The sequence below is a fragment of the Trachinotus anak genome, unplaced genomic scaffold (assembly GCF_046630095.1).
Source record: "Trachinotus anak isolate AG129_WGS33_773 ecotype Australia unplaced genomic scaffold, CSIRO_AGI_Tana_v1 ptg000010l, whole genome shotgun sequence".
In the NCBI taxonomy this organism is placed as follows: domain Eukaryota; kingdom Metazoa; phylum Chordata; class Actinopteri; order Carangiformes; family Carangidae; genus Trachinotus; species Trachinotus anak.
In genome coordinates this window covers 8,230,159-8,255,033 of record NW_027273861.1, presented here as the reverse complement: position 1 = coordinate 8,255,033, position 24,875 = coordinate 8,230,159, and the positions used below count along the sequence as shown (strand labels likewise).

General features: G+C 38.3%; 1 protein-coding gene across 5 annotated transcripts in view; it reads left to right on the top strand.

Moving 5' to 3' along the window:
* LOC139626812 (inactive N-acetylated-alpha-linked acidic dipeptidase-like protein 2) overlaps nucleotides 1-24,875 on the top strand; it is a 496,369-nt gene that overhangs the window by 183,180 nt on the left and 288,314 nt on the right. For 4 of the 5 annotated variants that reach the window (XM_071487314.1, XM_071487318.1, XM_071487315.1 and 1 more), the window contains one exon: nucleotides 21,707-21,883. In XM_071487314.1, the coding sequence (XP_071343415.1) occupies nucleotides 21,715-21,883 (169 nt within the window). In that variant the 5' untranslated portion in view covers nucleotides 21,707-21,714. Of the gene's footprint in view, nucleotides 1-8,485; nucleotides 8,539-21,706; nucleotides 21,884-24,875 lie in introns of all 5 variants that reach the window. The other variant, XM_071487317.1, reaches the window with a different exon arrangement.

The window sequence follows — 24,875 nt, the reverse complement described above, 5'->3', positions numbered from 1 at the left end:
GTGAGCTTAACAGTGGTGCAATCTTGTCCTGAGGATTTTTACCTTTGCTTCCACTTTTCTTAATCAATACATCATATATTTTGATTGAGTCTCAGCTGAGAGACTCACTGTATCTCTCTTCCTGTCCTCTCTCTCTCTCTCTCTCTCTCTCTCTCTCTCTCTCTCTCTCTCTCTCTCTCTCTCTCTCTCTCTCTCTGGCAGTGATATGTTGTATATCTGCCCTCACAAAGGCATAATCAATTTAAGAGTTTGTCTTGGGTCATTATTACCTGCTGGAGGACCATCTGTTCACTGGGGCTGGCTGAGAACTCTGCCAGGTAGCCGCGCACACACTGAAACACACTCAGACACAGGCACACACACGTAGCCTGAAGGGTTGCCAGGTAGATTTGGACCACAGTAAGATGTGGGTTGTAGAATAATTGTGTCCCAGGAAGAGCTGAAAAAAATACCTTGGCCATGTGAGTGTGTGCATCTGCGTGTGTTTGTGTCTGGCTCTAACTACGTGATACATGTGTGGTGAGGCGGCCTGTGGGCGAGCAGTGTGTGCATGTGTGTCAGGTACAGATGGCGAAGGCTATCAGGCATCTCACCCAGCCAAGTGGTTTAGCTACTGGTTAAGAGTTGCACGGCTAAATATAATTACACCCACAACCTCAACAACGAAATGACTGCCTGGCTGATAATGCTCCTGTGAAAAAAAAAAAAAGAGAGAGACATGAAAATTAGAGGTGGTACCGGCCCCAGCAGGAAGCAAGCAGACAGCATAAGATGGATGCATGTTTGTTGTAACGATGCAACTGTTTTCTCCTTGAGTATAAAAATAGGCTGAGAGGGAGACTTAACCCTCCAAAAAAAAAAGAACATTTATTTTGTTTAATTAGTTTTGCCTTTGCAGGCTAACATGTTGCTTTCCTCAGCTGCACTGTCTGTTGTTGTGCTGATTAAATGCAGGGGAATGAGAATGTGCTCTTTTTGTGCCAGAGCTAGAGAAATGGCATCCAAAGAAGATTTGTCACAAAAAAAAGGCAACGAATACAGATGAAATAGATGCAAATGCACAAACTGGTTGTCGTAAGATGACTGACAGAAATAACAGCTGCTAAATCAGCATTTGTCTTGTATTGATGTAGATAGGTTAACTGCTCTCTGCAGATCACCAAATGGCAAACCATCTCCATCCACTGCCTTTGTGAAATGTTTTTCTTCCTTTTCCTTCCTTGTTCAGCAGTGATCAAAGTGTGTATTACCATGGAAAACTCCCTTTTTTTTCAGATTGTGAGTCTTTGTTTTGGTACAGAAACACGTAATAATTCATTTTGTTGGTTTACTGTAGACTGTAAACTGTCTATCCATCACTCAGTGTGTTGTCCCTGTGTATAATCAGTTGTTCAATACTGTATATGCTCCTTTATCACTGCAAAGACTAAAAATGATCAGTAACCTGTAATCTAACTGTATCCATGGGTGATTTGCCCACTCTTTACTGGTTTCAGTCTTCAGGTATGTCCACCTCTTAATGTAAACACAAAGTCAGACTGGAAAGAGGGAATCAACATAAGCAAGTGATTTCCTAGAAAATGTATTTGATGAACATAATTTAAAAAAGGATTAACGACTTCACACTCACTTTATCTTTATGTGTATGCTAGATCTGTATATATGTAAGTATATACTTACATGGTTTACTTGGTACATGTGTGTGTGTTTGCTATGACAGTGGCAGGCAATAATGAGTGATGTGCATTAGCCATTCAGCAGCATGGCTATATTTAGAGCTAATCATGTTTTTGTGTACAGAGAGCTTGAGAGAAGGTGTGACTTTGAACGAAGGAGATGTTCATCATATGTGATTCACAGGGTGCCTGAGCAAAACAACCTCATTTGTCTCTCAGACTTTCTCATGATATTTTTTATAAAAATGTGGGTGTTACTCACAGGATATATAAGCACATTATTTAACACATTACAGTTGTAACACACTGTGATGAAAAAAACTCTGATGGAATTTCGTTAGGTATTTGTCAACTTGATTCACTGACACTGTGTCACAGTATCTTTTCTACAGAAAAGGTTTGTTTAAGTGTCATAATCCCCAGTGTTGGTGTTGGACTAAGAGTATATTACTGTTTCCTGGAGCCAGTATCCACCAGTGTAAACTTCATTTGCATCAAACTTACAAACAACACAAGAGTTGAGATTATTTTGTTGAAAAATGCACAACACCCAATATTGGAATACAAGTCACACTTGAAATACTCGATACAGTCAGGGGTCCCCTGCTGGGGGTCAGATGCATAAAACTCTGTATATTCATGACTAAAATTATGTGTGTACCCACCAAACAGAAATATGCATATGCATTTTTTTTTTTTTCAGAATTATAAAGGTATACGCATGATTCCATTTTATAAATCACATTAAGAAACTGGGCACACGTGCACAAGCCTTCTTTCCACTCCCAGAATTAGCCATAAATGGATGAAGACTTAACCCATTAATTTTTATACAAAAACACCATCTTCGCCACAAGTTATCAGGCATGGCAGAGAAAAGAACAACAAAAAAGAAACACAACTTCACAGACTGTTGCTCGGATTTCAAACAGGAGCTGATCAGTTTACTTTAGTACAATAACTCCACTGAAAAGTCCTGTTTTACTCTTAACTTCATTTGTCAGTACAAGAGACATCTTGACAAAAGCCCAATGTTAGCGGGTCTAAGCAGGTTTTCTGACCGGTGGAAAAGTGGTTTTAGGAACTAATGCCTTAGTGAGGTCCCTGTTGTGAATGCAGAACATTCATTCAGGTCAGTGTTTGAAAACTTGAACAAGCGCAGTGGGACCAGAGAGGCTGAGTGGACTAAGGGGCCACAGAGAAGTTGCACCTAGAGCAGATTGTGGAGGACTCTGGACTGCACAAGACTCAATGAATGACAGATGATTATGACAACATCTCAGTGATTGTTGTACCTCACAACAACACATTAACAGCAGACGTTTATCATTTCCTGCATGTTGTTCCACTCCTCGAAGTTAGGTCACCTAATAATGACATTTTGATGATAGTAAATTCTGTGTGCATTTTGGCAGTAATTGCCATTTCTGGCCACAGTGGCCACAGCTGAGCAAAACCTACAATCTCACTAGAAAACTGACTTCTTCATAAAATTAAGTCAAAGGGCTCCAATTGATATTAGAGTGTGTGCTATTGGCTCAGTTACTGTTATTTTGAAGTCACTTAATTAAATCTTTTGAGCAGCTGTTAGGTTTTCCATCTTTGAAATCTTGCCTCATCATCTCTAAGGCAGGTTCACATCTAACAACAAATATCTCAACAAACAGCTACTCTGAAGAACAAAGTAAAAACAATTTAAATGGTGAGTATCACTGATTCTTAGTGTGTTACTTTTTGGTGTTTGACATGAAAACATTTTGGATCACTTTTCACAGATGATTTTGTTCTTCTCAGATGAAGACAGCACCTCCAGTGATAAGAGCATGCCTGTTTTTCTTTCCTGCTCGAGTCCAGAGTGGATGGGAACCCTCAGCCCTAGCTAACTGATAGGCTTGATGTGTAATTAATGGTCTGACATTGGGTAATGAAGCTAATGACGCTAACTGTGCTAGCATATGGGTGCCCCATGGGGATCAACACTCTGCGCTCTAATTTAGATAAATGACGCCCCAGGTTATGCCGGGCTATTTGCATTTCATTTGGTGGAGGCCAAGAGAGACACAGGGATTAAACAGGGGGATGGATGGGAGAGATCAAACAGGAGAGGTGTTTGGGGTTGGAGGGATGGGGAGATGGAGGTGTTTACTCATGTGAACGTGTGTGTTGGTGTAGATCTCCCCATGGCCATGCATGATGCTGTTGTCAGATAAAAAGATTGGTAGCAGAGGGGGCTGATGGCAGCTGTCAGAAACCGGCAGTAAAAAGGGAAAAAATAAACAACGTGTGTGTGTGTGTGTGTGTGTGTGTGTGTGTGTGTGTGTGTGTGTGTGTGTGTGTGTGTGTGTGTGTGTGTGTTTGTGTGTGTGTGTGTGTGTGTGTGTGTATGTGTGCGTGTTTATTTTTGTGAATGCTGCACACAAGTTTGTAATTACTGTATATTGGCCCTTAGGAGATGTGTTTGTCAGTCTCAAGTCTCAAGAGGAAAGCTGTGCTGTGTTTGGACTGCATCATTCTAATGCACAAAAGGCTCCACCTGTCAGAAAAGTCAGGCATGTATATGTTGTAGCCTACTTGAATAATACTTAGAGTAACTACAAACAAAGTTCGAGATGGAGCATTCTGTATAGAACATAGTACAAATAGTATAAAATTAAATACACTTTTTTTCCTGCGCTTCATGTCGAAAAAAGTTAATTCCCATTTACATAATTTTCAATCAAATCACCAGCCCCTTGAGGGTTTTCATCAGGATGTGGCATCACTAGCAAAATGCCATCTCCTTAAAATTATTCCCAGTATGTGGCATGTTACAGCTTGTAATTCACAAAGACACTTCTGATAGCTGGGGTATTTTAAAGTCACATTAAAAAAATCCAAAATTATGCACACACCATTTTGTGAATAGTTTATCAAATATCTTGCAGTAATTAATCTAATTTGACCTTAACATGACTTTGACATAAAATGAGTGAAAGTCATGGTAATTGACTCGGAGTACCAGTGATGTATGTACTAAAAAATGCTGCATGCTGCCTGTTAAGTTTCCAAAATAGGCATGAATCCAGGCATAAATGTCTGTCAAGACACATATTGTAGGATTTTGTTTGACATGGTATAGTTTGCTTTTAAGACAAAAGCAATAAGATGAGTGAATATTACACAGAAAAAGTTTGACAATATAGCCTCTGTGGATCTTCTGGAGATTCCAAATCCATCATCATGTTGGATCTGTTGTCACTTTGTGTGTTTGTTTTACAATTAATATCTTAAATGTGAGGTCAGTCTTAGGCCACATTCAGACCGACTTTAGCGCTGTGTAAAACAAAATGCAGCCATTTCACCCATCTGATTGAAGCAAGATCATCTGGTAAAAAGCTGAACCAGGCTCAAATATTGCCAGATACTACTCGTCCGAGTGTAGTCATTCAGCAGAATGCTGTGATGGCCAATCACATATTTGCAGGTGAACAGCAATATTTCTACTGTTTGCCCTGCAACAAAAGAAAAAATAATTGCCACTGATAACTTTACAGAGTTGCAAGGTCCTCTTTCTAACAACAGCTTTGCAGTGTTTTGGTTGGCATTTGATAAGGCTTTAAATTCATGAACAAAATATAAACTCTTTAAATCTGATAACAGGTAAGATCATCATCTGACCTAATTTTAAGAAGGGTTAGGGTTTTCTTAATGTTCTGCAGTGTGCAGACATAGAAGAGGCTATCTAATGTTATTATGACCAGAGCGAGTGAGACTAAAAATTAATTTTGAAGTTTGGTCTCTCACTCATGTAAAAAATGTAATATAATATCATGTTTAAATGAAGTTTTGTGGAGGTTAATGAAGAGATGCAGAGATACTTACCATTGAAGACAGTACTTAAATCTGTATTACCACATGATAAGAGAAAATTTCAGGAATTGTGAAACAAAGAAGTAAAAGAACTGACACAGGCCTAAAACTAATCAGTGAGTCTAAAGGGAAATAGTAAATTAATTTGGGAAACAATTATTAAAAGGTAAATCAGGTCAAAATTGCCTAATAAAGGAACAATCAGAAATGATAGAAGATAAAGAACAAATAGCCACAATCTGTAATGCTTTCTGTGTGGATTCAGCACAGTGTCTGGCCAAGAATTTTGGTGTGAGATCAAGAGTTCTTGAACCAGCAAATGATGACTTCCCCGTTTCGACAATTATAAATGTCTCACAATCTATGGCAACAAAAACACAAACATTCCTGAAAGTCAGGGGATGTCTTTGATATTGATGCAAGATATTTTAAAAATTATAAATTGATAATAGATTAGCCTTTAACTCTATAAATATATAAATAATATAAAATAATAATGAACTCATATTTTCATTTTTTTCTGAAGGCAGCAGTAGTGAGTCCTGTCTTTGAATAAGGTGAAAGAACTCTCCTATCAACGTATTGACCCATTAGAATCCATCCAATAGCTTCTAAAATTGCAGAAAAGGTAGTTTGTGATCAGCTAGTTTCTCATTGAACTGAAGGTGAATTTAATTTACACCCAGTGCAATTTGGTGTCCAAAAGCATCATTCAGTAGAAACAGCAAATTGCTTTTTTATTGAACAAATCAAATGTCATCTTGATGAAGGTGGTGTTGTCAGAAACGTGTTTTTGGATATCAAGAAGGAATTTGACAATTATTCAGTTTTACTTTCAAAGCTCTAATTTAAGCTTGTCTGTCGATGCCCAGACCTGGATGGAATCCTATTTCAGAAACAGGAAACAATCTACAGGAATCTGTGATAATTGTTCCTCATTTGCTAGTTGTACAGTGGGGGTTGCTTAAGGCTCTATTTGAAGACCAATTTTATATATACAGTACAAGTCAAAAGTTTGGATACACTTTTCCATTCATAGCTAAGTATGTCCAAACCTTTCTCATTCGTGGGAAAGTCTGTCCAAACTTGACTTGACTGGTATTATACTACACTGTATATTGATGATGATAGTGTGATTTTGCAAGATCTAAAGAACATGCTGCAGCTAAATTGACAGCAGCAATTAGCAAGGTGTCGGATTGGCTAGCTAACTCATGCGTGAAAACAGTTTGCATGTATTTCACAGTGAGTATAGTACAGTTAATTCATTCATTTTAGTTGATGGTGTCATTGCATATGTGACACATATTGAGTATCGTTGTGTCATAAGTGACTCAACTGACTTAAAAAAACACGTTTGTAGGGTCATCACTGATGACATGAAACTGCAAACATGAAGTTTGATCGGACTAATTTTGAGAACACTGGGCACCAGTTGTCTCCATCTACTGCAAAGCTTTTTGTACATAATATGATTTTTCCCCATTTGTCTTACTGCATAACAACTTGTTCACAGGCAGGTGTGACTACACTCCAGCCTGTGTAGTCACTCTTTCAATTTTGATAACTTCTTATTTTACTCTGATATGTGTCTGATATTTAGAATTATTCCTAAGGACACTGCCTGGCCTATCCTGGCAGTGCCAGTGGGATGTTAACAGCTGCCAGGGGTGACTGGGTACCGCAGTTCAGAAAGACAGCCTTTGATCAATCTGCTGTCTCCTTACAAGTAGTTTGTAAGTTGAATCCCATAGCTATAAATATCAGCAACTCAGGAAACTTCAAGGTGTTTACAAAATAGCCTCAATCTTTGGCTAAAGTCAGCACAGTAATTTAGGTGCAATGTGATCCCATAGTTATCTATGCTGCATTGGCTGTTGCTGTTCATTGAAATAATGCATCAACGATGCTGCCTTATTGGAATAGAGAAGCTGTGCGTTATAATGCATGTAAAACTGTGGAAACTGGAGCAATTCAAATCATAATAATTCACTGAATCTTCTACTGATTTTCAAGCGGATTGATTTGTTTTAATTGCCAGACGCTATGTACAGGAAATGTGCTGCATGTGTGAAAGTGCAGCTCTGGAACTAATTCTTCACACATTGTCCAGAGTTCATAATTGAAAATGGCTTCTAATGTGCATCATTAACAAATGATAACTAACTTACTAGTTATGTTGTTGCTATGTGCACCTTTAACAATTAACAACAATTCTAGTTCATGCCATCATTTAAATTTCATTTTATTTGATAGGGATGATGCAGTTTAACATAGTTCCAACACAGAGTATGAAACAGAGGGTTTATCATCATTGCTAATTTTCAACGCAGTCATTGTTGAACATTAACTACTAAAAACACTCAACAGAGCATGTGTATTGTAATTAATATAACATTAGCTGTAATGTTACTTTTATCACATCATTTCAGCCCCACATGCACTGCAACTCATGGACATAGACAATCTCCTGTTGTGTGCTACATGTGTGAAAGGAAACTCCGGACAATGTCTCAACCTGATTTTTTGGACCTTGTCCAGAGTTTATATAAGAAACCGACTTAAGCGTTAACTACGCTGGCAGACTGTGATAGCATTACCAATCCATCCACTCAAGACAGCTAACATTAGTTAATGTACAGTTCGAATGATGAATGCTGATGTTGGAGCTAGCTAATACAGGCTATCAAGTGTGAGTGCTGAAATTACAGCCAGCAGTAAGGGCAGATATAGGCCCTACTTGGACTAATGTTAATGTTACTGGTATGCAAAGTTTATTCTTTTTTCCTTCCCAGTATCAATATTGGCCAGTGTCTCTTAACTTTTCCTCATGTGTTAACATGTGTTAATGTGCATGTGTTATGTGGTAACTTGGTCAAGATAAAGACTTCACATCATCATTTCTGTCAACTGCCAATCTATCATCAACAGCCTTTCTTCCTGTTTTCACCAAAATACAGGGTTGGGGCGGCTGTGGCTCAGGAGGTAGAGCGGGTCGTCCACTAATTAGAAGGTCAGTCGTTCAAACCGCCTTATGTCCTTGGGCAAGATACTGAACCCCACGTTGCCCCTGATGGCTGACCCATCAGTGTATGGATATGATGTATGAATGTGTGACTGAATGGATGAATATGGCAAGTATAGCGCTTTGAGTGGTCACTAAGACTATTTGAGTGCAAGTCCATTTACCATTTAATCCTTGTGAATTTAAAAATCTATATAATTTGGTTGTTTTTCATCGGTTAAATTGAAACATCAAGGTCCTGACTATTCTCACCGAAAAAAAAAAAACACTGTGGAGAATATTATTGAAATTGTAAATTCCGAGTGTGTTCTGATGCTTCTTGAAGCAGAACTTGTCCATTATGCCACCCGTCCTCGTATGCCTGTTCTGCTTCCCAAAATCCGCCTGCCACACAACAAAACCTGACCTTCAGACATAATGGAGTATATAACCTGTTGACTTGTGGGTAATGCGGTTTTTAATGGACTACCTCGAACTTTCAGAGCAGGCAATGTAGTGAGAATGAGAGCGAGGGCAGGAAGCGAGGGAGAAACAAGGAAGAAAACGGGTATTGAGAGGAAGAAATACAAAAACATGGCTAGATAAGAATGTTTGGCTGTTATTGTTTTCCGTGTCTAACATCCAGAGACATGGCCTATGGTATTCAGGAGATTTATTGTGGAGGAGAAAGAGAGAGATCCATAAAGCCTCTACTCTCCCTCAACACCCCAGGGGAAGCCATCTTTAATTCATGAACACTATAAAAATAAAGGTTTCTCTGTGATGGCCCTGCAGCCTGTAACAAACTCTCACAGCTACATGGCACCAGGCAGATGTCGATGCTGTGGTTTTGGATAGATACCAGCATTTGAGACCCAGGTTATATTTTATGCAGAAATGAACAGAGTCTACCTTTGGCTGTGCTATTAAATGGATTCCAATAAGCTGCACAGTGATGTCTCTCTGCAGACAGCAGAGAGACACATGACAGCCAGATTTTAAATGAAGTGACTGAAATACAAGGAGTAGAGCATTAGTGCGTCCTGTTATAGCTCATGAGCCCATTCGAAGGGTCTGTCTGATGGTTACATGTGCTCATATGTGGCTTTATTTTTTGAATATTAAAAAAAAATGTCTTAAACATTATTTGTTTCAAACATCTGGTGTTCTGCATTCTGGCTTGTTATGACATCACATTTCATAACTTACCAAGTAATATAATAATAAATGTGATTTAGTATTGATATGATGATTATTGCAAAGAGAATTTAGCATACTGGGAGAAATTTCAAATTACAGGATTACAATGTTTTTCCAAAGAACTGTGTTCATATGTAATACCACTCTTGTTGTACTAAAATGTAGCTGGGGAAATGATGCTTTTGTTATGTTTTATGTCAGCATGATGAAAGTACAGTCTGGGCAACCGAATGTACTTGGTAAGGGTTAAGGAAGCACAAATACAGATCTTTGCAGCTTGAAAAACAAAATCTAACCATAACATAATGTATTCCTAAGAGATATTGTTTTAAAATTACATTAATATACTACTCATTTGCCACAGAAAAGACATTTGAGAGAAATTTAATAAGACGGCAATGTTTGTAATGCAAATCTATCAGAAAATTTTCCTACTAAACTTATCTGCAAAAGTTTTAATTTAAGCAGCTTTAATCAATATTTTTATTTAATTTTCCAATGGCAATGTGAAATTGATCACTTGTAGTAGTGATTGACCTATTTTCACCTGAATCTGCAGGTCCCCTCAGCTTTACAGAGCATTATAGTGAGTTTCATCCTAGACTTTATTAGACTGTGTATAAAAATAGACGTAGGCTTTGGGTCTGAAAAGTAAAGCCTGTGCAGAAGTGGTTTAAACCTGCATTCTATCTAATGACAATCAGGGGGCAACTCCACTGGTTGGAAAAAGAAGTCTGATTGAATTGCAGTCTATGGCAAAATGGCCCTACTTCTCCCTTGATTTATTACCTCACTAGACATTTTCCTACTGAGTTTATGGTCTCAATTGCTAGTTTCAGTTGTCTTCTTAAATTCAACATGATTTTTAAAATTATGGTTCCATTTAGAGGAAAATAGACAATAAAGCAGGGTATGCTTTAGGGAGTGGCCATCGTGTGATTGATAGACTGCAACACACATGACGCCCTGCCTGAACATCAGGATAAAGTACAGAACAGGTCAGATCCCACCCTGACTCCTCAGCTCGTTCACTCTCACCACTCTCCTAACATCATTTTGACCAAAGCGAGCAGCTCTTTTCAGTGAAAAAGCTCTGAAAACTCATTGTACACTACTTGACCAGCACCAAACAGCAGATAGACAAGTTAGTGACTTGCATGGCGGAGCATTTAGCAGCTTAAGAGCTGATGGAGGCCAGAGCTAAAAGAGAGTGATTATTGGACTTACATTCATGAGGTGGACCAACTTTGCCTCCTAAAAGTTGCATTTTATATACAACTAAAACAGTTGATACTGCACATATCAGTAAAATGTCCGTACACAACATATTCATTTTCCACCAATATTTAGGGAAAGTTAATTCTTCTATGGTTTAATACAGAAGCAAATCACAGTTTCAGACACAACATGTTTACATTTAACCAAAACCACAGTCTTTTCCCAAATGCTTTTGTTGCCTAAACCACAGACAGGACTCTGCTTTTTGAAAAACTGCCATTCACCTCACCCGCCTCCTAGTGACTCCACTGCTGTTACAAATGTAACACTTCATCCATTCAAAAAACAGCTGGAACATACTGTTATCCAACCAGGGACTGTTTGCTACAAAACGTGTTGTTGCATTTTAGTTGTAGAAATGTCTAGGAGACAGGGTGGGCGAACACAAACATGTCTTCAAATGAAGAATCAGATATGGCAGATTTAAGGCATATTTTATTTATTGTTCTTGCAGTATCTGCTTGTGGGAACTAAAGAACATAATGGATGGGCTATGGTTATGATAAAGGACCCATATTGTACAAAGTGAGATTTCCATGTCTTTCCTGATTATAAAGCCTGTCTAGGTGCTGTGTAAATACTGTGAATGTATCAAAGTCCTCAGTCTACAGAGAAATGCACACAACCTTTTTCAGAAGTTGTGCCATCAGGACTTCCTTTGTGATGTCACAACAAAGCAGTCACCAACCTCAGCCATGCTCCAAGCCCAGCCCATCTGAACCCACTGCCAAGCTTTGCATGATTTGAGTATTTTTCTGAAATCTGCTCTGTTTTTGTTTGATCACTCAAAGGCTCAGAGCCTTTCTTCTGATTGGCTGACTAACTTGTTCTCGCTAGAGCTCCAGAGAGAAACCTGAGAGGAGATGTACAACTACATTTAGACGTTATTTGGTTTCTTAAAACCTCAATATGTTCTCATGGATATCAAAACTTCAATACACTGGAAAAAAAAATGGGACTTTTAAGGCAACTCACAGCACTTCGTTAACATCAACAAGAGATTTAACTCTTGGGTAAATATTGATTTGCCATTTTTAACCCATTTTGTGGACTGGAAAAAGATGAAGTGAATATAATTCATATAGGAATTATACTGTCATGATTAAATTAGGAAAAACCATTAAGTATAGTAAGATAATTATAGGTGACTATGTACACATTTGACTGACCACCACAATCTAAAAAAAGTTGTCATGTGAGCAAAAATTATTTTAAATTAGTTGCAAATCAATGTAATGAGAGAATTCTTGCTTAGATTACTTGAGATTAATATTGTCCAATTTGCAGCAGAATGGACAATTTATGTCGACAGTAGTCTGGGGTCTGTGGGCCTATTATGGTTTGTCACTTTTAAGATGCAATCAGCATAAATTGTAAAATTTCAACTCTGTAATGTTCATGAAATAAGAAGACATAATCCAAATGAAATTTAAATTTAAATAAAGAGTACATTTGTAAGCAATCACAAACATGAAGTTGGTTCACATAAATTAGCAGAAAATATTAAACACACAGAAGACAAATGTAGGAAGATAACATTTATCTTAAAAACAAGAAGACAGTGATTGATGGATTGAAGAAGAAGTCACCTTGTCTGCCTTAATTAGACTTGAAAAAGGCTGACAACTACATCCTTCACTCCTGTTCACAGAATGATGAGACACAGATAACCACTACTGAATGTCCATCAAACAATGCCAGCATAGTCATTTATTTACTAGTTATTTAATTTTTTTTTTCTTGTGTCACACACTCCCAGTTACTTTCACACACATACGTGATAAACCCTTGGCTCTTCTGTAAGCATATGATTGCACCTCATTTGCTGCAGGCCCTCACAAAATGTGAACCAAGTCTCCATGGAGACACTCAATCATTTCATTACATCGTCATTTGCTTTTCTTGTTTCTTGTTTGTTACCATTTCCTCCATTATCAAAGAATACCATCGGGGGACCCATCAGGGGGTGGGCGTCATTGCGTAATCTGCACGTGTTTTATTCATGGATGTGAAAATATACAAAGGATGGTAACTTTGAGGTTGTTGCAATGTATAATTTACGTAGGATTATGAATAATTTGTGGTCTTTGCGAGCATTTCCTTCTGCCCTCCCGGCTCTTCTCTGTGGCAGGGAGGGAGGGAAAGCCATGATTGACAGCTCACTTCATGCTCTGTAACTACAGCAGCTGACAAGGTCATGTCAAATGAAATGATTGGTGAGGAGGAGTGTTTGGGGAAATATTCTGCCTCTCTCACTCTTTGTCTCTCGTGTCTCGTGATCACACTAAATGTGTTCAACCACCTCACTAACACGCCAGAGCCACAGTAATTTCTGGATTGAGAGGTGAATCTGATGTAGACTAGTAAAAGATAGCAGATAGAGTGGATGACCTGTCAATTTGTTTTGAGCCAAAGACAAGATGAAAGACAACTTTGTTCCTCAAACCTGCATTTATTTTAAGTAGTATGGCTTACACAGATATGTGTGTGTGTGTGTGTGTGTGTGTGTATGTGTGTCTCCTCGTGTGCAAGTGTTTGATATCAGAGGAGGGATTTGAAGGGTGACTTTGTCCCAGCATACCAATGCTGTTGTTCCTCTCCTCTTCAAAGCCACAGAGCTGTTTATGATTACAGGGAACTGTGAAGGTCAAACAGAGCAGCTGTTGCATCAGGCTTTGTATTTGTTATGCAGAATTTGTTCTTAGGTTTGGCTCTGTAAAAGACTACTTTGATCTGCGATTGCTTATAATGGAGGCAGTTATGGCTCATTGAATGAACTACATAATTGATTAGGCTGTTTTTTTTCTCACTGTTGCAGCTTTGCATTTTCATTTTTATTTGCCACAAAAACGTTGATACAGTATCGATGCATAAGATATCTACAAAGTCTACCACAATAAAAATGATAAAATAGAAGGTAGGTACAACAGAAGTTACCAAGTATTTAATGTGACAGCAATGGAGGAAAAATCTAATTAAAGTATAAAATATGAAAGATTAATTATTAAAATTACAAATATAAATCACACATTTCTATGGCGTACACATTTCTGTGGAGTGTGTGTAGTATGTGTTATCCTCAGCTATCTTGTCTCAACACCACTGAGCTCTGGTCAAACCAGAAAGTGGCAGTGAGGTTCACCTGTATGTCCTCTTTATGTAAGTAGTTCTAGAAGTTGGGTGACATTGTGACTATAGGCATGACTAGTTGGTGAAGGTTTCTGTAAATGAGATTTTAAACAGTAATATAGCAGCAAACTATTTACACCCCTTCTGTGTGATTTGTAATTCCAGTCTCTATTCTTTGTTTGGGTATCCGGTTTGGCAGCGCATGCACGTACATGTGTATGTTAGAGCATGTGAGTCTTTCTTTGTTAAACCATAGGTCCTCCGTAGAAGTGCACATCAACCACCCACACGCACTGTGCAGTGTTCAAGTGAAAGCAACCTTCCAGAATTTCCTCCACTGAAGAAACCACCTTTCGGTCTAAAACTGCCAGAGGACAGGCAGACTGTCTATGGCAGGGGTGCCCAATACGTTGATCGCGATCGCGATCTACTGATCGATCGCAAGAGGAGTGCAGGTAGCACAAAAATGTAGATCGCACGGCATTAAAAGTAGTAGAATCTACTTCTTCTAATGCCGTGCAATCTACATTTTTTCCTCAACTTCATTGGGAGTTCCGTGTGATCTACCTGCACTCCTCTTGTGATCGACCCCTGGTCTATGGGGACCAGGCGGACAGTGGTCTGACAAAACACCCTTAAGTTTCTCCAGCTCCATCAGTGTCTTTTTATCCCAGTGGAAAAGTCCAAGACTTTTTCAGTCTGACTGTGGAGCTAATACTCGTCTGGCTTTACTGAGATGGAGAACCCTACGAACTGCTTGACTCAGAACTGGCTTATTTTCTCCATGTGATTGGGTGAACTTGATGGCTATATAATGTTACATGTCTGTTTTCATTAGTGACCAGCTACAAAATAATGATAATATTAGCTAACCTTATGTTGCCAATATTGCAAATATGCAAATCTTGCTATTGCTAGCTGGCTTACTGATTTCAACAGCTAAATTTCTAGGGATAACTGGTCAAAACCGCCACTTTTCCAACACCACTAAATATAATGACAGAAATTAGCTTAAAAGAGAAAGATTTCATCACTTCTATAAGACAACTCCTCTTTTTTAAATGACAAAATGGGTTGCTCACCTTAAATTTATTGAGTTATCCAATAAAAATAAAAATCAGGCCAAATTCTATTGCCATTAGTTCAAACAGCTCAACAGCCATTACACCTGCAGCAGTTCTTGTATTTCAAACATATCTTTTAAACACATGAATGCTTTTGAGTTGTAGCAGAAATGCAGCTGCTCTACGCCCGTCCTCTGAGATACGGGACTGTCACCTTGATTAAAATCAGGTCAGAAAAGGTGTACAGATAGCAGTACAACCGTCAGTGTCAAATGTTGTTACACTTTGAAATGGAGCTGTGAGCTCAAAGAGCAGCTTTCTATTTTTGTCCCCAAACCATGAGGAGGGGTGAGACCTTAAAAATTCAGTGACCTATCGAGCAGAGACGACAGGCACAAGTCGCCCCCTCATCACATGATTTATTGAAAAAGAACTTTAAAGTATGGTGAGGTTTCGGTCACAGACATCAACCACCAACCACGTGTAACTAGAAATGACAAGGAGGCAGTGGAACAGAAGCCAGAAGAAGACTAACAAGCACCTCAGTGTAGAACTAACCCAAGAACTTAATGTGAGGAAATGGTGATGACTGCTGCTCTGGAGTCAGACCACCAAGAAAAGATACTTTCAAATGTAATTTAATACACTAAGCTAATTGCTTACTTTAACTGCACCAGAATGCTCCAAACAATTAATGTAATCCCATTTTACTCAATAAATTTGAATAAATAAATATGTTGATTAGATTTTTATTCCATATTTAGCTGGTTTGGAAGGCATGTATTGCCTAAATGGGCGGCGACCTCTGAATGCCACCAGCCTTTCATCCACTGTGATATTAGGGCCTGGGTTATAGAGTAGTGGAAGTTGTTCTAATCACTTGTCCCACACAGTCCTAATAGCTGCCAGCTTGTCTCTCTCCCGTCTACCAGCCCTTGTCTCTCGATTATCAAATCGGATTACTCTGGAGAAAATGTGAAAAGAAAAAATAGTCTCACATTTCTGACACCTCCAGTTTGACTGCTGGGTCAAATTGACCTGGACAGTATCTATGTGATATAAACATGGAGGGGATGGTTGCAAATATGTGAGATGAACCATTTTCATATTATATGTTGATTACACTAATTAAGGCAAGCAGAAGAAGTTTCATACTGAAAAAATACTTTTAACTATTTTTCCTAGATCTTCAAACTTTAAAACGGGTCAGTTTGACCCGGAACATAACAGGAGGGTTAAAATTGTCCCTATATTTGACCAATGTATGACCAATTACCTGCAAATGTACCGTAATTTCCGGACTATTGAGCGCACCTGAATATAAGCCGCACCAACTAAATTGAAAAAGAAAAAAGAATTTGTACATATATAGGCCGCACCTCTTTATAAGCCGCAGGTGTCCACATTGTAACATGAGATATTTACACAGAAAGATTTTTTTAATTTTTATTTTAATAAGTGCTTTTTTCCGAACAGTGCCTGTAACATGGCAGTAACACGGCAGTAACAAGCAGTCACAGCAGTAACACGACTGGTTAAAAAAAAAATAACCAGCCTACCAGCCGTAGGCCGTTAGCCTACCAGAAAAATCACCGATCCCTATCTTCATCTTCCTCCTGCGCACTAAAACCACTGAAGTCGTCGTCTTCAGTGTCGGAACTGAACAGCCTCAGAATGACTTCGTCACACACTTTCTCAGTCTCTCTTTCGTTGTCGCTCTCAATGTCACTGTCGCCCCCTGGAGGCCGTTAGCCCGTAAAAATCTATAGATTAGCCGCATCGTTGTTTAAGCCGCAGGGTTCAAAGCGTGTGAAAAAAGTAGCGGTTTATAGTCTGGAAATTACGGTAATCCCATTACTGTCAGCCTCAGCTCTTGCCTACTGTATGTTAAAAGCCAATACAGGCTGGGGCCTTTCTGTGTGGCGTTTGCGCATTCTGCCCGTCAGTTTCCTCCAGGTACTCTGGCTTCCTCCCACAGACGTGCAGGTTAGATTGAACGGCGAATCTAAATTGTTCTTAGGTGTGAATGGTTTTATGTCATTTGTATGCGTCAATGCCGTGACAGACTGATGACCAGTCCAGAGTGTACCCCGCCACTCACCTAATGTCAGCTGGGATCAGCTCAACTTGGAAAGGTTAATGGACTAATATCTTGGACTTTGACACTTGGAAAGACTTATATTAAGTGAGGAATTAGTCCAGTTTTGCACATTTTTTGTTTTTTTAAATCTATGCACCATGATGGAACAGAAACAAAGTAGAAAAGCCAAATCAACAAAGGCAGACACTAACCTACGATCTTAAGGCAACTTTGTCATCTTTAGTGAAATGTTTATCTGAAATTCAAGTAGCACATTAACAATCAAATAACATGTGCATACAGGAAAGACAAGAAAGAAAAGAAAGAGAATGGTGTACTGAGGCTTTCACTTTCCAACGGTGATAAGTGTCAGGCTAAAAGCCCACTGCAGTGGCTATAACATGAGGTCAGCAGTTAAATGAACTTTTGTTCCATTTTACTGAGAGGATCCTTCATCTGCATTGAGCTAGAAGTAATGAAAGTGTGGTGGAGCATTGAAGATTGATGCCAGGGAACTCCCAGACCTCTTCCCTCTGCTTTTTACCCTCTCTCCTTCATCTATAAACACTCCACGCCATTTTTTTCCTGCCTTCAACTGTTTTGCTTTGTGTCTTTGCCACAGTCTCTGTCTTTTTTCCTACCTCACAGTATCTTCCCTCCTCTCCAGGACTCTTCCTCTAATTGTCTCCGTCTGTGAGTCTCTCTACCTCTGTTCTCCTTTCGATCTCAATCTCTTCTTGAATCTGCTCTCTAACACAAAATGGGCAACTCTGCCTCTGAGACTGGAAAGATCTGAAATGAAAAAAAGTGTAGCATCTGACAAACAACTGTGCAGGAAAATTTGATCAAATATCCTTTCATATATCTGGAATGGAAAAGAGGTTAATGTGATCACTTTGAGTTGCCCTATTATTACATAATTCATTCTGTTATCATCAACAGTCAAATCAAGAATGAGTACCATTCATTGGAGTGCATTGGATGCTATCTTTGATGTTCAACAAAATATCTAGCCCTATTAATAACTCAGGGGTCTCCATTGTTACTAACTTGAAATTTTGCTCATCCTTGCATAAAGCCATCAGATTAGCATTAAACTTGTAACTTAGTAGACTGTGAATACCTTCTTGTTTGATATTGCATTTTTAGACTTGTGTTTATTGTAAGATGAAATAATATAAAGTCTTATCCCATAATTTAAAATTATATTTGGCGGGTAACATGTTGCACCAAAGTTATTATTTCATTTTTGATTCATGGGGAGATACAAAAGAAATGACATTCTTACATAAAGAATTTCTGTTTTTGCACAATAAAGCAAGGCACAGGTGAAATGAAATCCTGCACTGGGTAAATATCTTCTTTGAACAGTTGTTGTATTATCTACTAGTTACATCATAAGCTTTGAGCTTCACGTCATTTTTTCTTTTCTTTGCTTTAACTTCATTGTGGTGGTGGTTTGAACCTGCCATCATTTGAATAAACTATCGAGCAAAGTGACAAGTTTTCATTGAATAACAGTCTGTAAGTTTGAAAACAGTTTTCTTTAGGCATTGGATTGAACCCTTGTATTATGTTGACTTTTTGGACCCTTTTGAACTGTTCGGGTCAAACTGACCTGGGAAATTATTTGGGTTCTAAAAATCATAAAGCAAAATTTACATAAAAAATCCTGAACATGCATGATCATAATTAGCAATAGAAAAGTGTGATTTGTTTTTGTGATAGTTATAATTTATCTAAAAAAATCCATTATAATGAAGACTTGTGTGGCATAAATCATCAAAAAAAATTCAGTGAAACAATGTTTTCATTGAAGTGTATTATTATGAACTGACATTTTCAATTGAATTCCACTTTTATTTTTATTATAATCACACTTTTAAAGCAAATATAGGTGATGAACAACAGCAGAAACACGAGAACCAAACTTAGATCTATACTTAGACTACTACTAACTACTAACTCAGAGTCTATATGGCTATGACGTGCATCTTTCAGAAAAGGTCTCAAAATAATTTGCAAATGCAGATGATTTACAAAAAATAGAAAAACAACACATGAACAAAAAGTACACTGATTTAGTCGCTGTTGATGAAATACAGTCTGAAAAATGTATCTCTAACCCTAACCCATCTATGTGTCTGACTCCTCCAATATCAGCTCCAGGAGCCTTCTGCTCATATTGCTGGTGGAGGATTGTAGTTGAAGTGACCTATACACTGTGATGTAGAGTTATTTATCTTTTTGTCCCTTCCCTGATATGCAGATGTGAGGGGTGCAGTGTGAGAAAGGGCTAACACATGTACAAAAGCTTGGAGATTATTTGTCTGTCCCATTCTTGTGGACACGATATCTCAGTAACACCTTCATGGAACGTCTTCAAATTTGGCAAAAACATTCACTTGGACCCAAGGATGAACTGATTAGATTTAGGTGGTCAAAGGTCAAGATAACAGTGAGCTCACAAAATGCAGTTTTGGCCTTGTTAACACAATATCACTGTAACACCTTGAGAGAACTCATTCAAATTTGGCACAAATGTCCACTTAAACTCAAGGATGAACCGGATAGACTTTAGTGGTTGATGGTCAAAGGTCAAGGTCAGTGTGACCTCACAAAACACTTTTTAGCCATTACTCAAGACAAACAAAAAAAGGGATATAATCTGATATCATCTCCTTCTTAAAAAAGCACAAGACTCAATAATAATAATAATTTTACCTTGCAGAACACAATAATTGCTGAGTCACTGCTTCCTCGATTGGTTAGTTTGTTTGTGTTAGACTGGTAGACCAACAAAGTCTGTTTTCTGGCAGGTAAAATTACTGTTTTTGTCAATGGAGACTAATGGCTTAGAAACAAAATGGCTCTCTTTGGTTAAATAAAATTTTACCCTAACAAAAAGGAATGCTTGTCAGACACTTAAACATTATGATAACCTGAACATGTCACTGACAAAAACACAATCCTATCTATGTGCATCTCGTCCTCCATCCCGTGTGTGTCTGTGCGTCTCAGTGTGTAAGTGGGTCAAGGAGAGAATGACAGTAATTTATGGGGACATTGCAGCATGTGTACACAGTGATTCTTTTTTTTTCTTTTACATGTTCCTCATAAAAAATAAGGCATTGCCATTGAGTCTCAGGTTTTAAAAAGCTAACCTTGTATCATTTTTCTTGTAGTAAAAACTTGAAAAGTGTCAATTTGAACTGAACACCACATAAGGGTTAACTGTGTTTTCTTTTACCCCAAGTGGGTATCGATTGGTCAGCTCATTTTCGCATTCATGGTGGACTTGGATGATAGAGCATGTAAAAGGGGCTGTTGAACTTGATGACATACAGACATTAGCTGGGAGGTTTTATGCAGCTGACACACACACGCACACATTCACACGGGTTTAATGATGCTGATTAGGAGCTGTATTGAATCCAGAGCTGGTTTTACTGGGTAAAACACAACCACACACACACACACACACACACACACACACACACAGTCACCGTCTCCCAAGTCATGCCACACCCCTAAAGCCATGAATTCTTGTTGGACACACACACACACAGACACACACACACACACACACACACACACACACACACACACACATGCTCAGAGACATCCAGTACTTGGCTTAACTTAAGTTCCTCTATCACATGAATGTGTGTAAATGCACCCTGCACAGCACCCTGTGGTGCTTTTTGTCTTCATAATTGTGTGCTGAGAGGCTCTGGTCAGTCACTTAGCCCAAGTAGCTTTTAACCACATTTATCACATTTTCCACTATTTGTAGCACTAATGTAACGTCCATTACCTTGAATGAGCAGTCTTAAACTGACCCAAATGGCTGATATCAGGCTTTCAACACACACTGCCTGGTTTAGCTACAGACAGGTCTCAGTATGGATTGTACCTGTCAACATGCATTGTGTTAATTAAAAATGCTCAGGTCACAGGAATGTACTTCCTACTAAGATCTGTGAAATTTTGGTGCTGTATAAATTCTTTTACATAGCAAGTTAGCAGTTGTTCCATCCTATTTACCTTACAAGTAGTTGTACTTGTATCTTATGATGACCAAATCTCTGAAAAAAGAGAAGAGTCATCTACAGTGAGGGCTTTTTGATAGTATGCTCTTTTTTGCATGGATCACTGTTGAATTTCCTGGGTTGTTCTGCCCCATAGTGTCTGAAAAGTATTTAAATTCACGAATCTGTAACTTTAAACTGGACTTCTTTCATCCAATTTAATCTTTGTAATGGTAACTACAGACGTTTCATTTCTAAAACTGTGCCATTTTAGTTGGTACAATAGAGGATAAGTGACTCTGTTTGAGACTCATGTTTTGACTTTATGGTCAATGTGCGTAGGATTTAGATTGTGGAAACTATGTTAAAGAACATTTCATGCATGTTTATTCCAGGTGACACCATGGCATACAGGAAGGTGTGTGATGCCCAGGGTGGCCCACTGGTTGGTGAGGTTCTGCACTGCTCTGGAGGTCTGGATCTTGATTGGGACCTGGACAAGGAGGAGCTACAGGAGCCAGGACCCAGCATGGACCGCATGCAGATGCAGCATGTAGACTGCCAGAGATCTGGTAGGATTTGCTTGAATTGGTATATTATTTCCTCTTTCCTACAACCTATTTCCTGTAACCCCCATGCTAGGTACTGTAAGGTGTCTGCTGATACAGTAAAACAAGTGGCGATGGTTTACAGTGATTTTAGAACAGCTAAAGGGCATTATTAGGGACACAGTCTGTGAGCCAGTCTGTCTTTGCGTGGACTCCCTTTTATATAATGGAACTCCCAGGTGAACTGTATCACCTGACGACCTTCTGTTGTCAACCAATTGCCTGCTGAGGTTGACCAGAGCAACCTCCTAGACAGTGGGAGGAGTGTGACAAATTGGCACGACGCAGAGCATAAAACTCCTGTAGCTGTTCTAAAATCACTTTAACCACGGCCTTGTGTGGCTAATAAAACGGTTATTACATATACCTGGCTAAGGTTTCATAAAATGAACAGTTAGCAACAGAGAAAAAAACAAAAAACAAAAAGAAAAACAACAGTAATCACAACAGTCCCCAACAGCTAAAACTAAATACCAAATAAATACCAAAATACACTAACATTAATAGAAAGGTAGTATGTATACATACTATGTGTATAGAAATAAAATATAGAATCAAACTACCAAATCCTTCATCCCACAAATACATAAACACACTTAACAGAACCTAATTATTACACACCCTTCGAACAAGACAAGATTTTAAATTGCACATTTGTCATCTAAAGCCTGACCTTTCTTGTTTTTCTTGATGCAAAGTCATCAATTGCATCATCATATGAAATCTGCCCAGCAATTGCAATTATTATTATTTTTTTGTGAGCGCCCATGCTACCCAGACAAGATGCTGCCCTGTGATGCAATCGCAGGTGTGTTTATAGAGTATTTTACAATTGCTTCAAATGCAGCTCAGCCAGTCATAATCAATGAAACTAAACGTTTGATAATGAATATTTTTAGGACTAATTTTGTAATAAAATTATTGAAAGGCCTTCATCCCAACACAGTGACCAGCAGATCCCAAATTTTACTTTCTCACAACTAAGTCACAGTTGAAATTTGCATCTTTTCCAAAATCCTTTTGTAAAAAAGTAATAGGAATACACTGGCTGTTTTATAAGTCATAATACGTGAAGATGCATATTGCAGTGTATCTCATTTAAAGCAATACGATGTGATTATGAAGAGATGATTAATTTGCTCCACTAACAGGAGAAATAAACTCATTAGATGTAAATTAATACTATCTGATGTCATAACAATTCAACAAGATCATTAATTATTTAGAAAATGTTTTCCATATTAATGAGAATCCCACAGCTCATAACATCAAAATATATCACTCAAATCAGCTGGTTGACAATGTAAGTCTGATTTATATAGTGCACTTTGTATTAAGACATTTGCTGATGTGATGTACCTTAGTGCACTAAGGATTGTTTGTCTACATAGTGTACTTGTGACTGATCCATAACACTTTCTCGAGCATGATCTGTCCTTATGCGTGTATGATTTAACATGTTTATGATGCACATAATTCTGTGATATTTGTGTAACTTAAGTGTGTTCTTAAAAGTTCTTAAAGTTTTGCCATCATGCCAAAACAAGCTTGTGTTTCATGCTTTTGATGATCTATTTTGCAGAGAAATTCCTCAGAAAGAAAGAAAAATTATTTGAAAAACCAGGGTTTAATGTGAGAGGTTTGCCACTACCAGCAGCTGCAAGAGAGAGAACTTCAAAAGTACCCTAAAGCTAGACTTGAGTTCCTCGGCTTTGAATTGTGCCTGGAGATCTATATCAGTGGTAATGTTCTATCCTTACACAAGGCTTCTGAAGCAAGTGGACTGAAACCGTTTGAAAACTAAAGTATTGACTCCATTTCCCATTTACAGTTCTCCCATTACAGTTAGAGTTTGGTGTTTGTAAGTTATAACCAACTCCAACTGTCTCTCTGGTAGAGAAGACAGCAAGACGTTCATAGAGGCTGAGTTTGCATAGATTTTTATATCTTCTTTTAATGACATATGACGATCATTATATTGAAAATTGTGCTGTAATGTTGCCATAAGAAGTTTTATTTTTATATCACTGTGATATCAACATACATAGCGTTCCAATTAACAAGACTAGGTCAAAACCTAGCATATGGCAGGACCACGTCATAGGTTATTTGCTTTCTGCCTAGGGTCAGCTGGTTTCAGCCCTTTCTATCCTTAATTCTGTCATTCTCTCTCTGCTCACATGTTGTATTATACAGCTGAATTCACAATAAAGCTGTTGTCATTTACATGTTTTTTTTTCTGTTTCTGTTGTCATACAGTGGAACATATACATATTAGCGAATGAAACACGTCCTAATTTTCAAGCTGTTCTGCACAGCTAAAGTCCTGATTTTATGATGTAATTTGACAGAATAAATAAATAAATAAATAATATTAAATAAACAAATTATAAAATGTTAAGCTGTGCCAGCAGAGGGAAGGCCCAACCTCATGCTTGCTCGGGCAACACTGGTCACTCACTTCTATGGAAAGTTTAGGCCAAAAGTCACTAGATTTGTCTCTCAAAGGGCCTGAAAAGTCAGGAAATCAAAGGCACTAAGTTGGCAATACTGCTTCTTCTTCTGTTTTGGGGGTTTTTATATCATATCCATTATCTTGCATTACTGCCTCCTTCTGGTTTCAATCACCCATTACAATCTTATTTGTACGGTTGTTTTCAAAAACCTAAATATACATTTTGTCTTCTCTGTCGTGTTGCGACATTCAAGTACACCTGCAATCTTGATTTCCACCTCTGCTAGTCTCTGTAGCCTTGTTACCATTGTCCTGCTCTTCTCTTCGTATTCCCTGCATGAAATCAGGACGACAACACTACTTGTCTGCACTAAATCATTTTGAAAAAGCAGTAACCAATGAGGAAATTGTATACCTATGGTGTAACCTTATCACTTAGTCATGCAGCATTGACCATTGGTGTAATTCCATCACTCACTCAACTCTTAACATACTAACAAC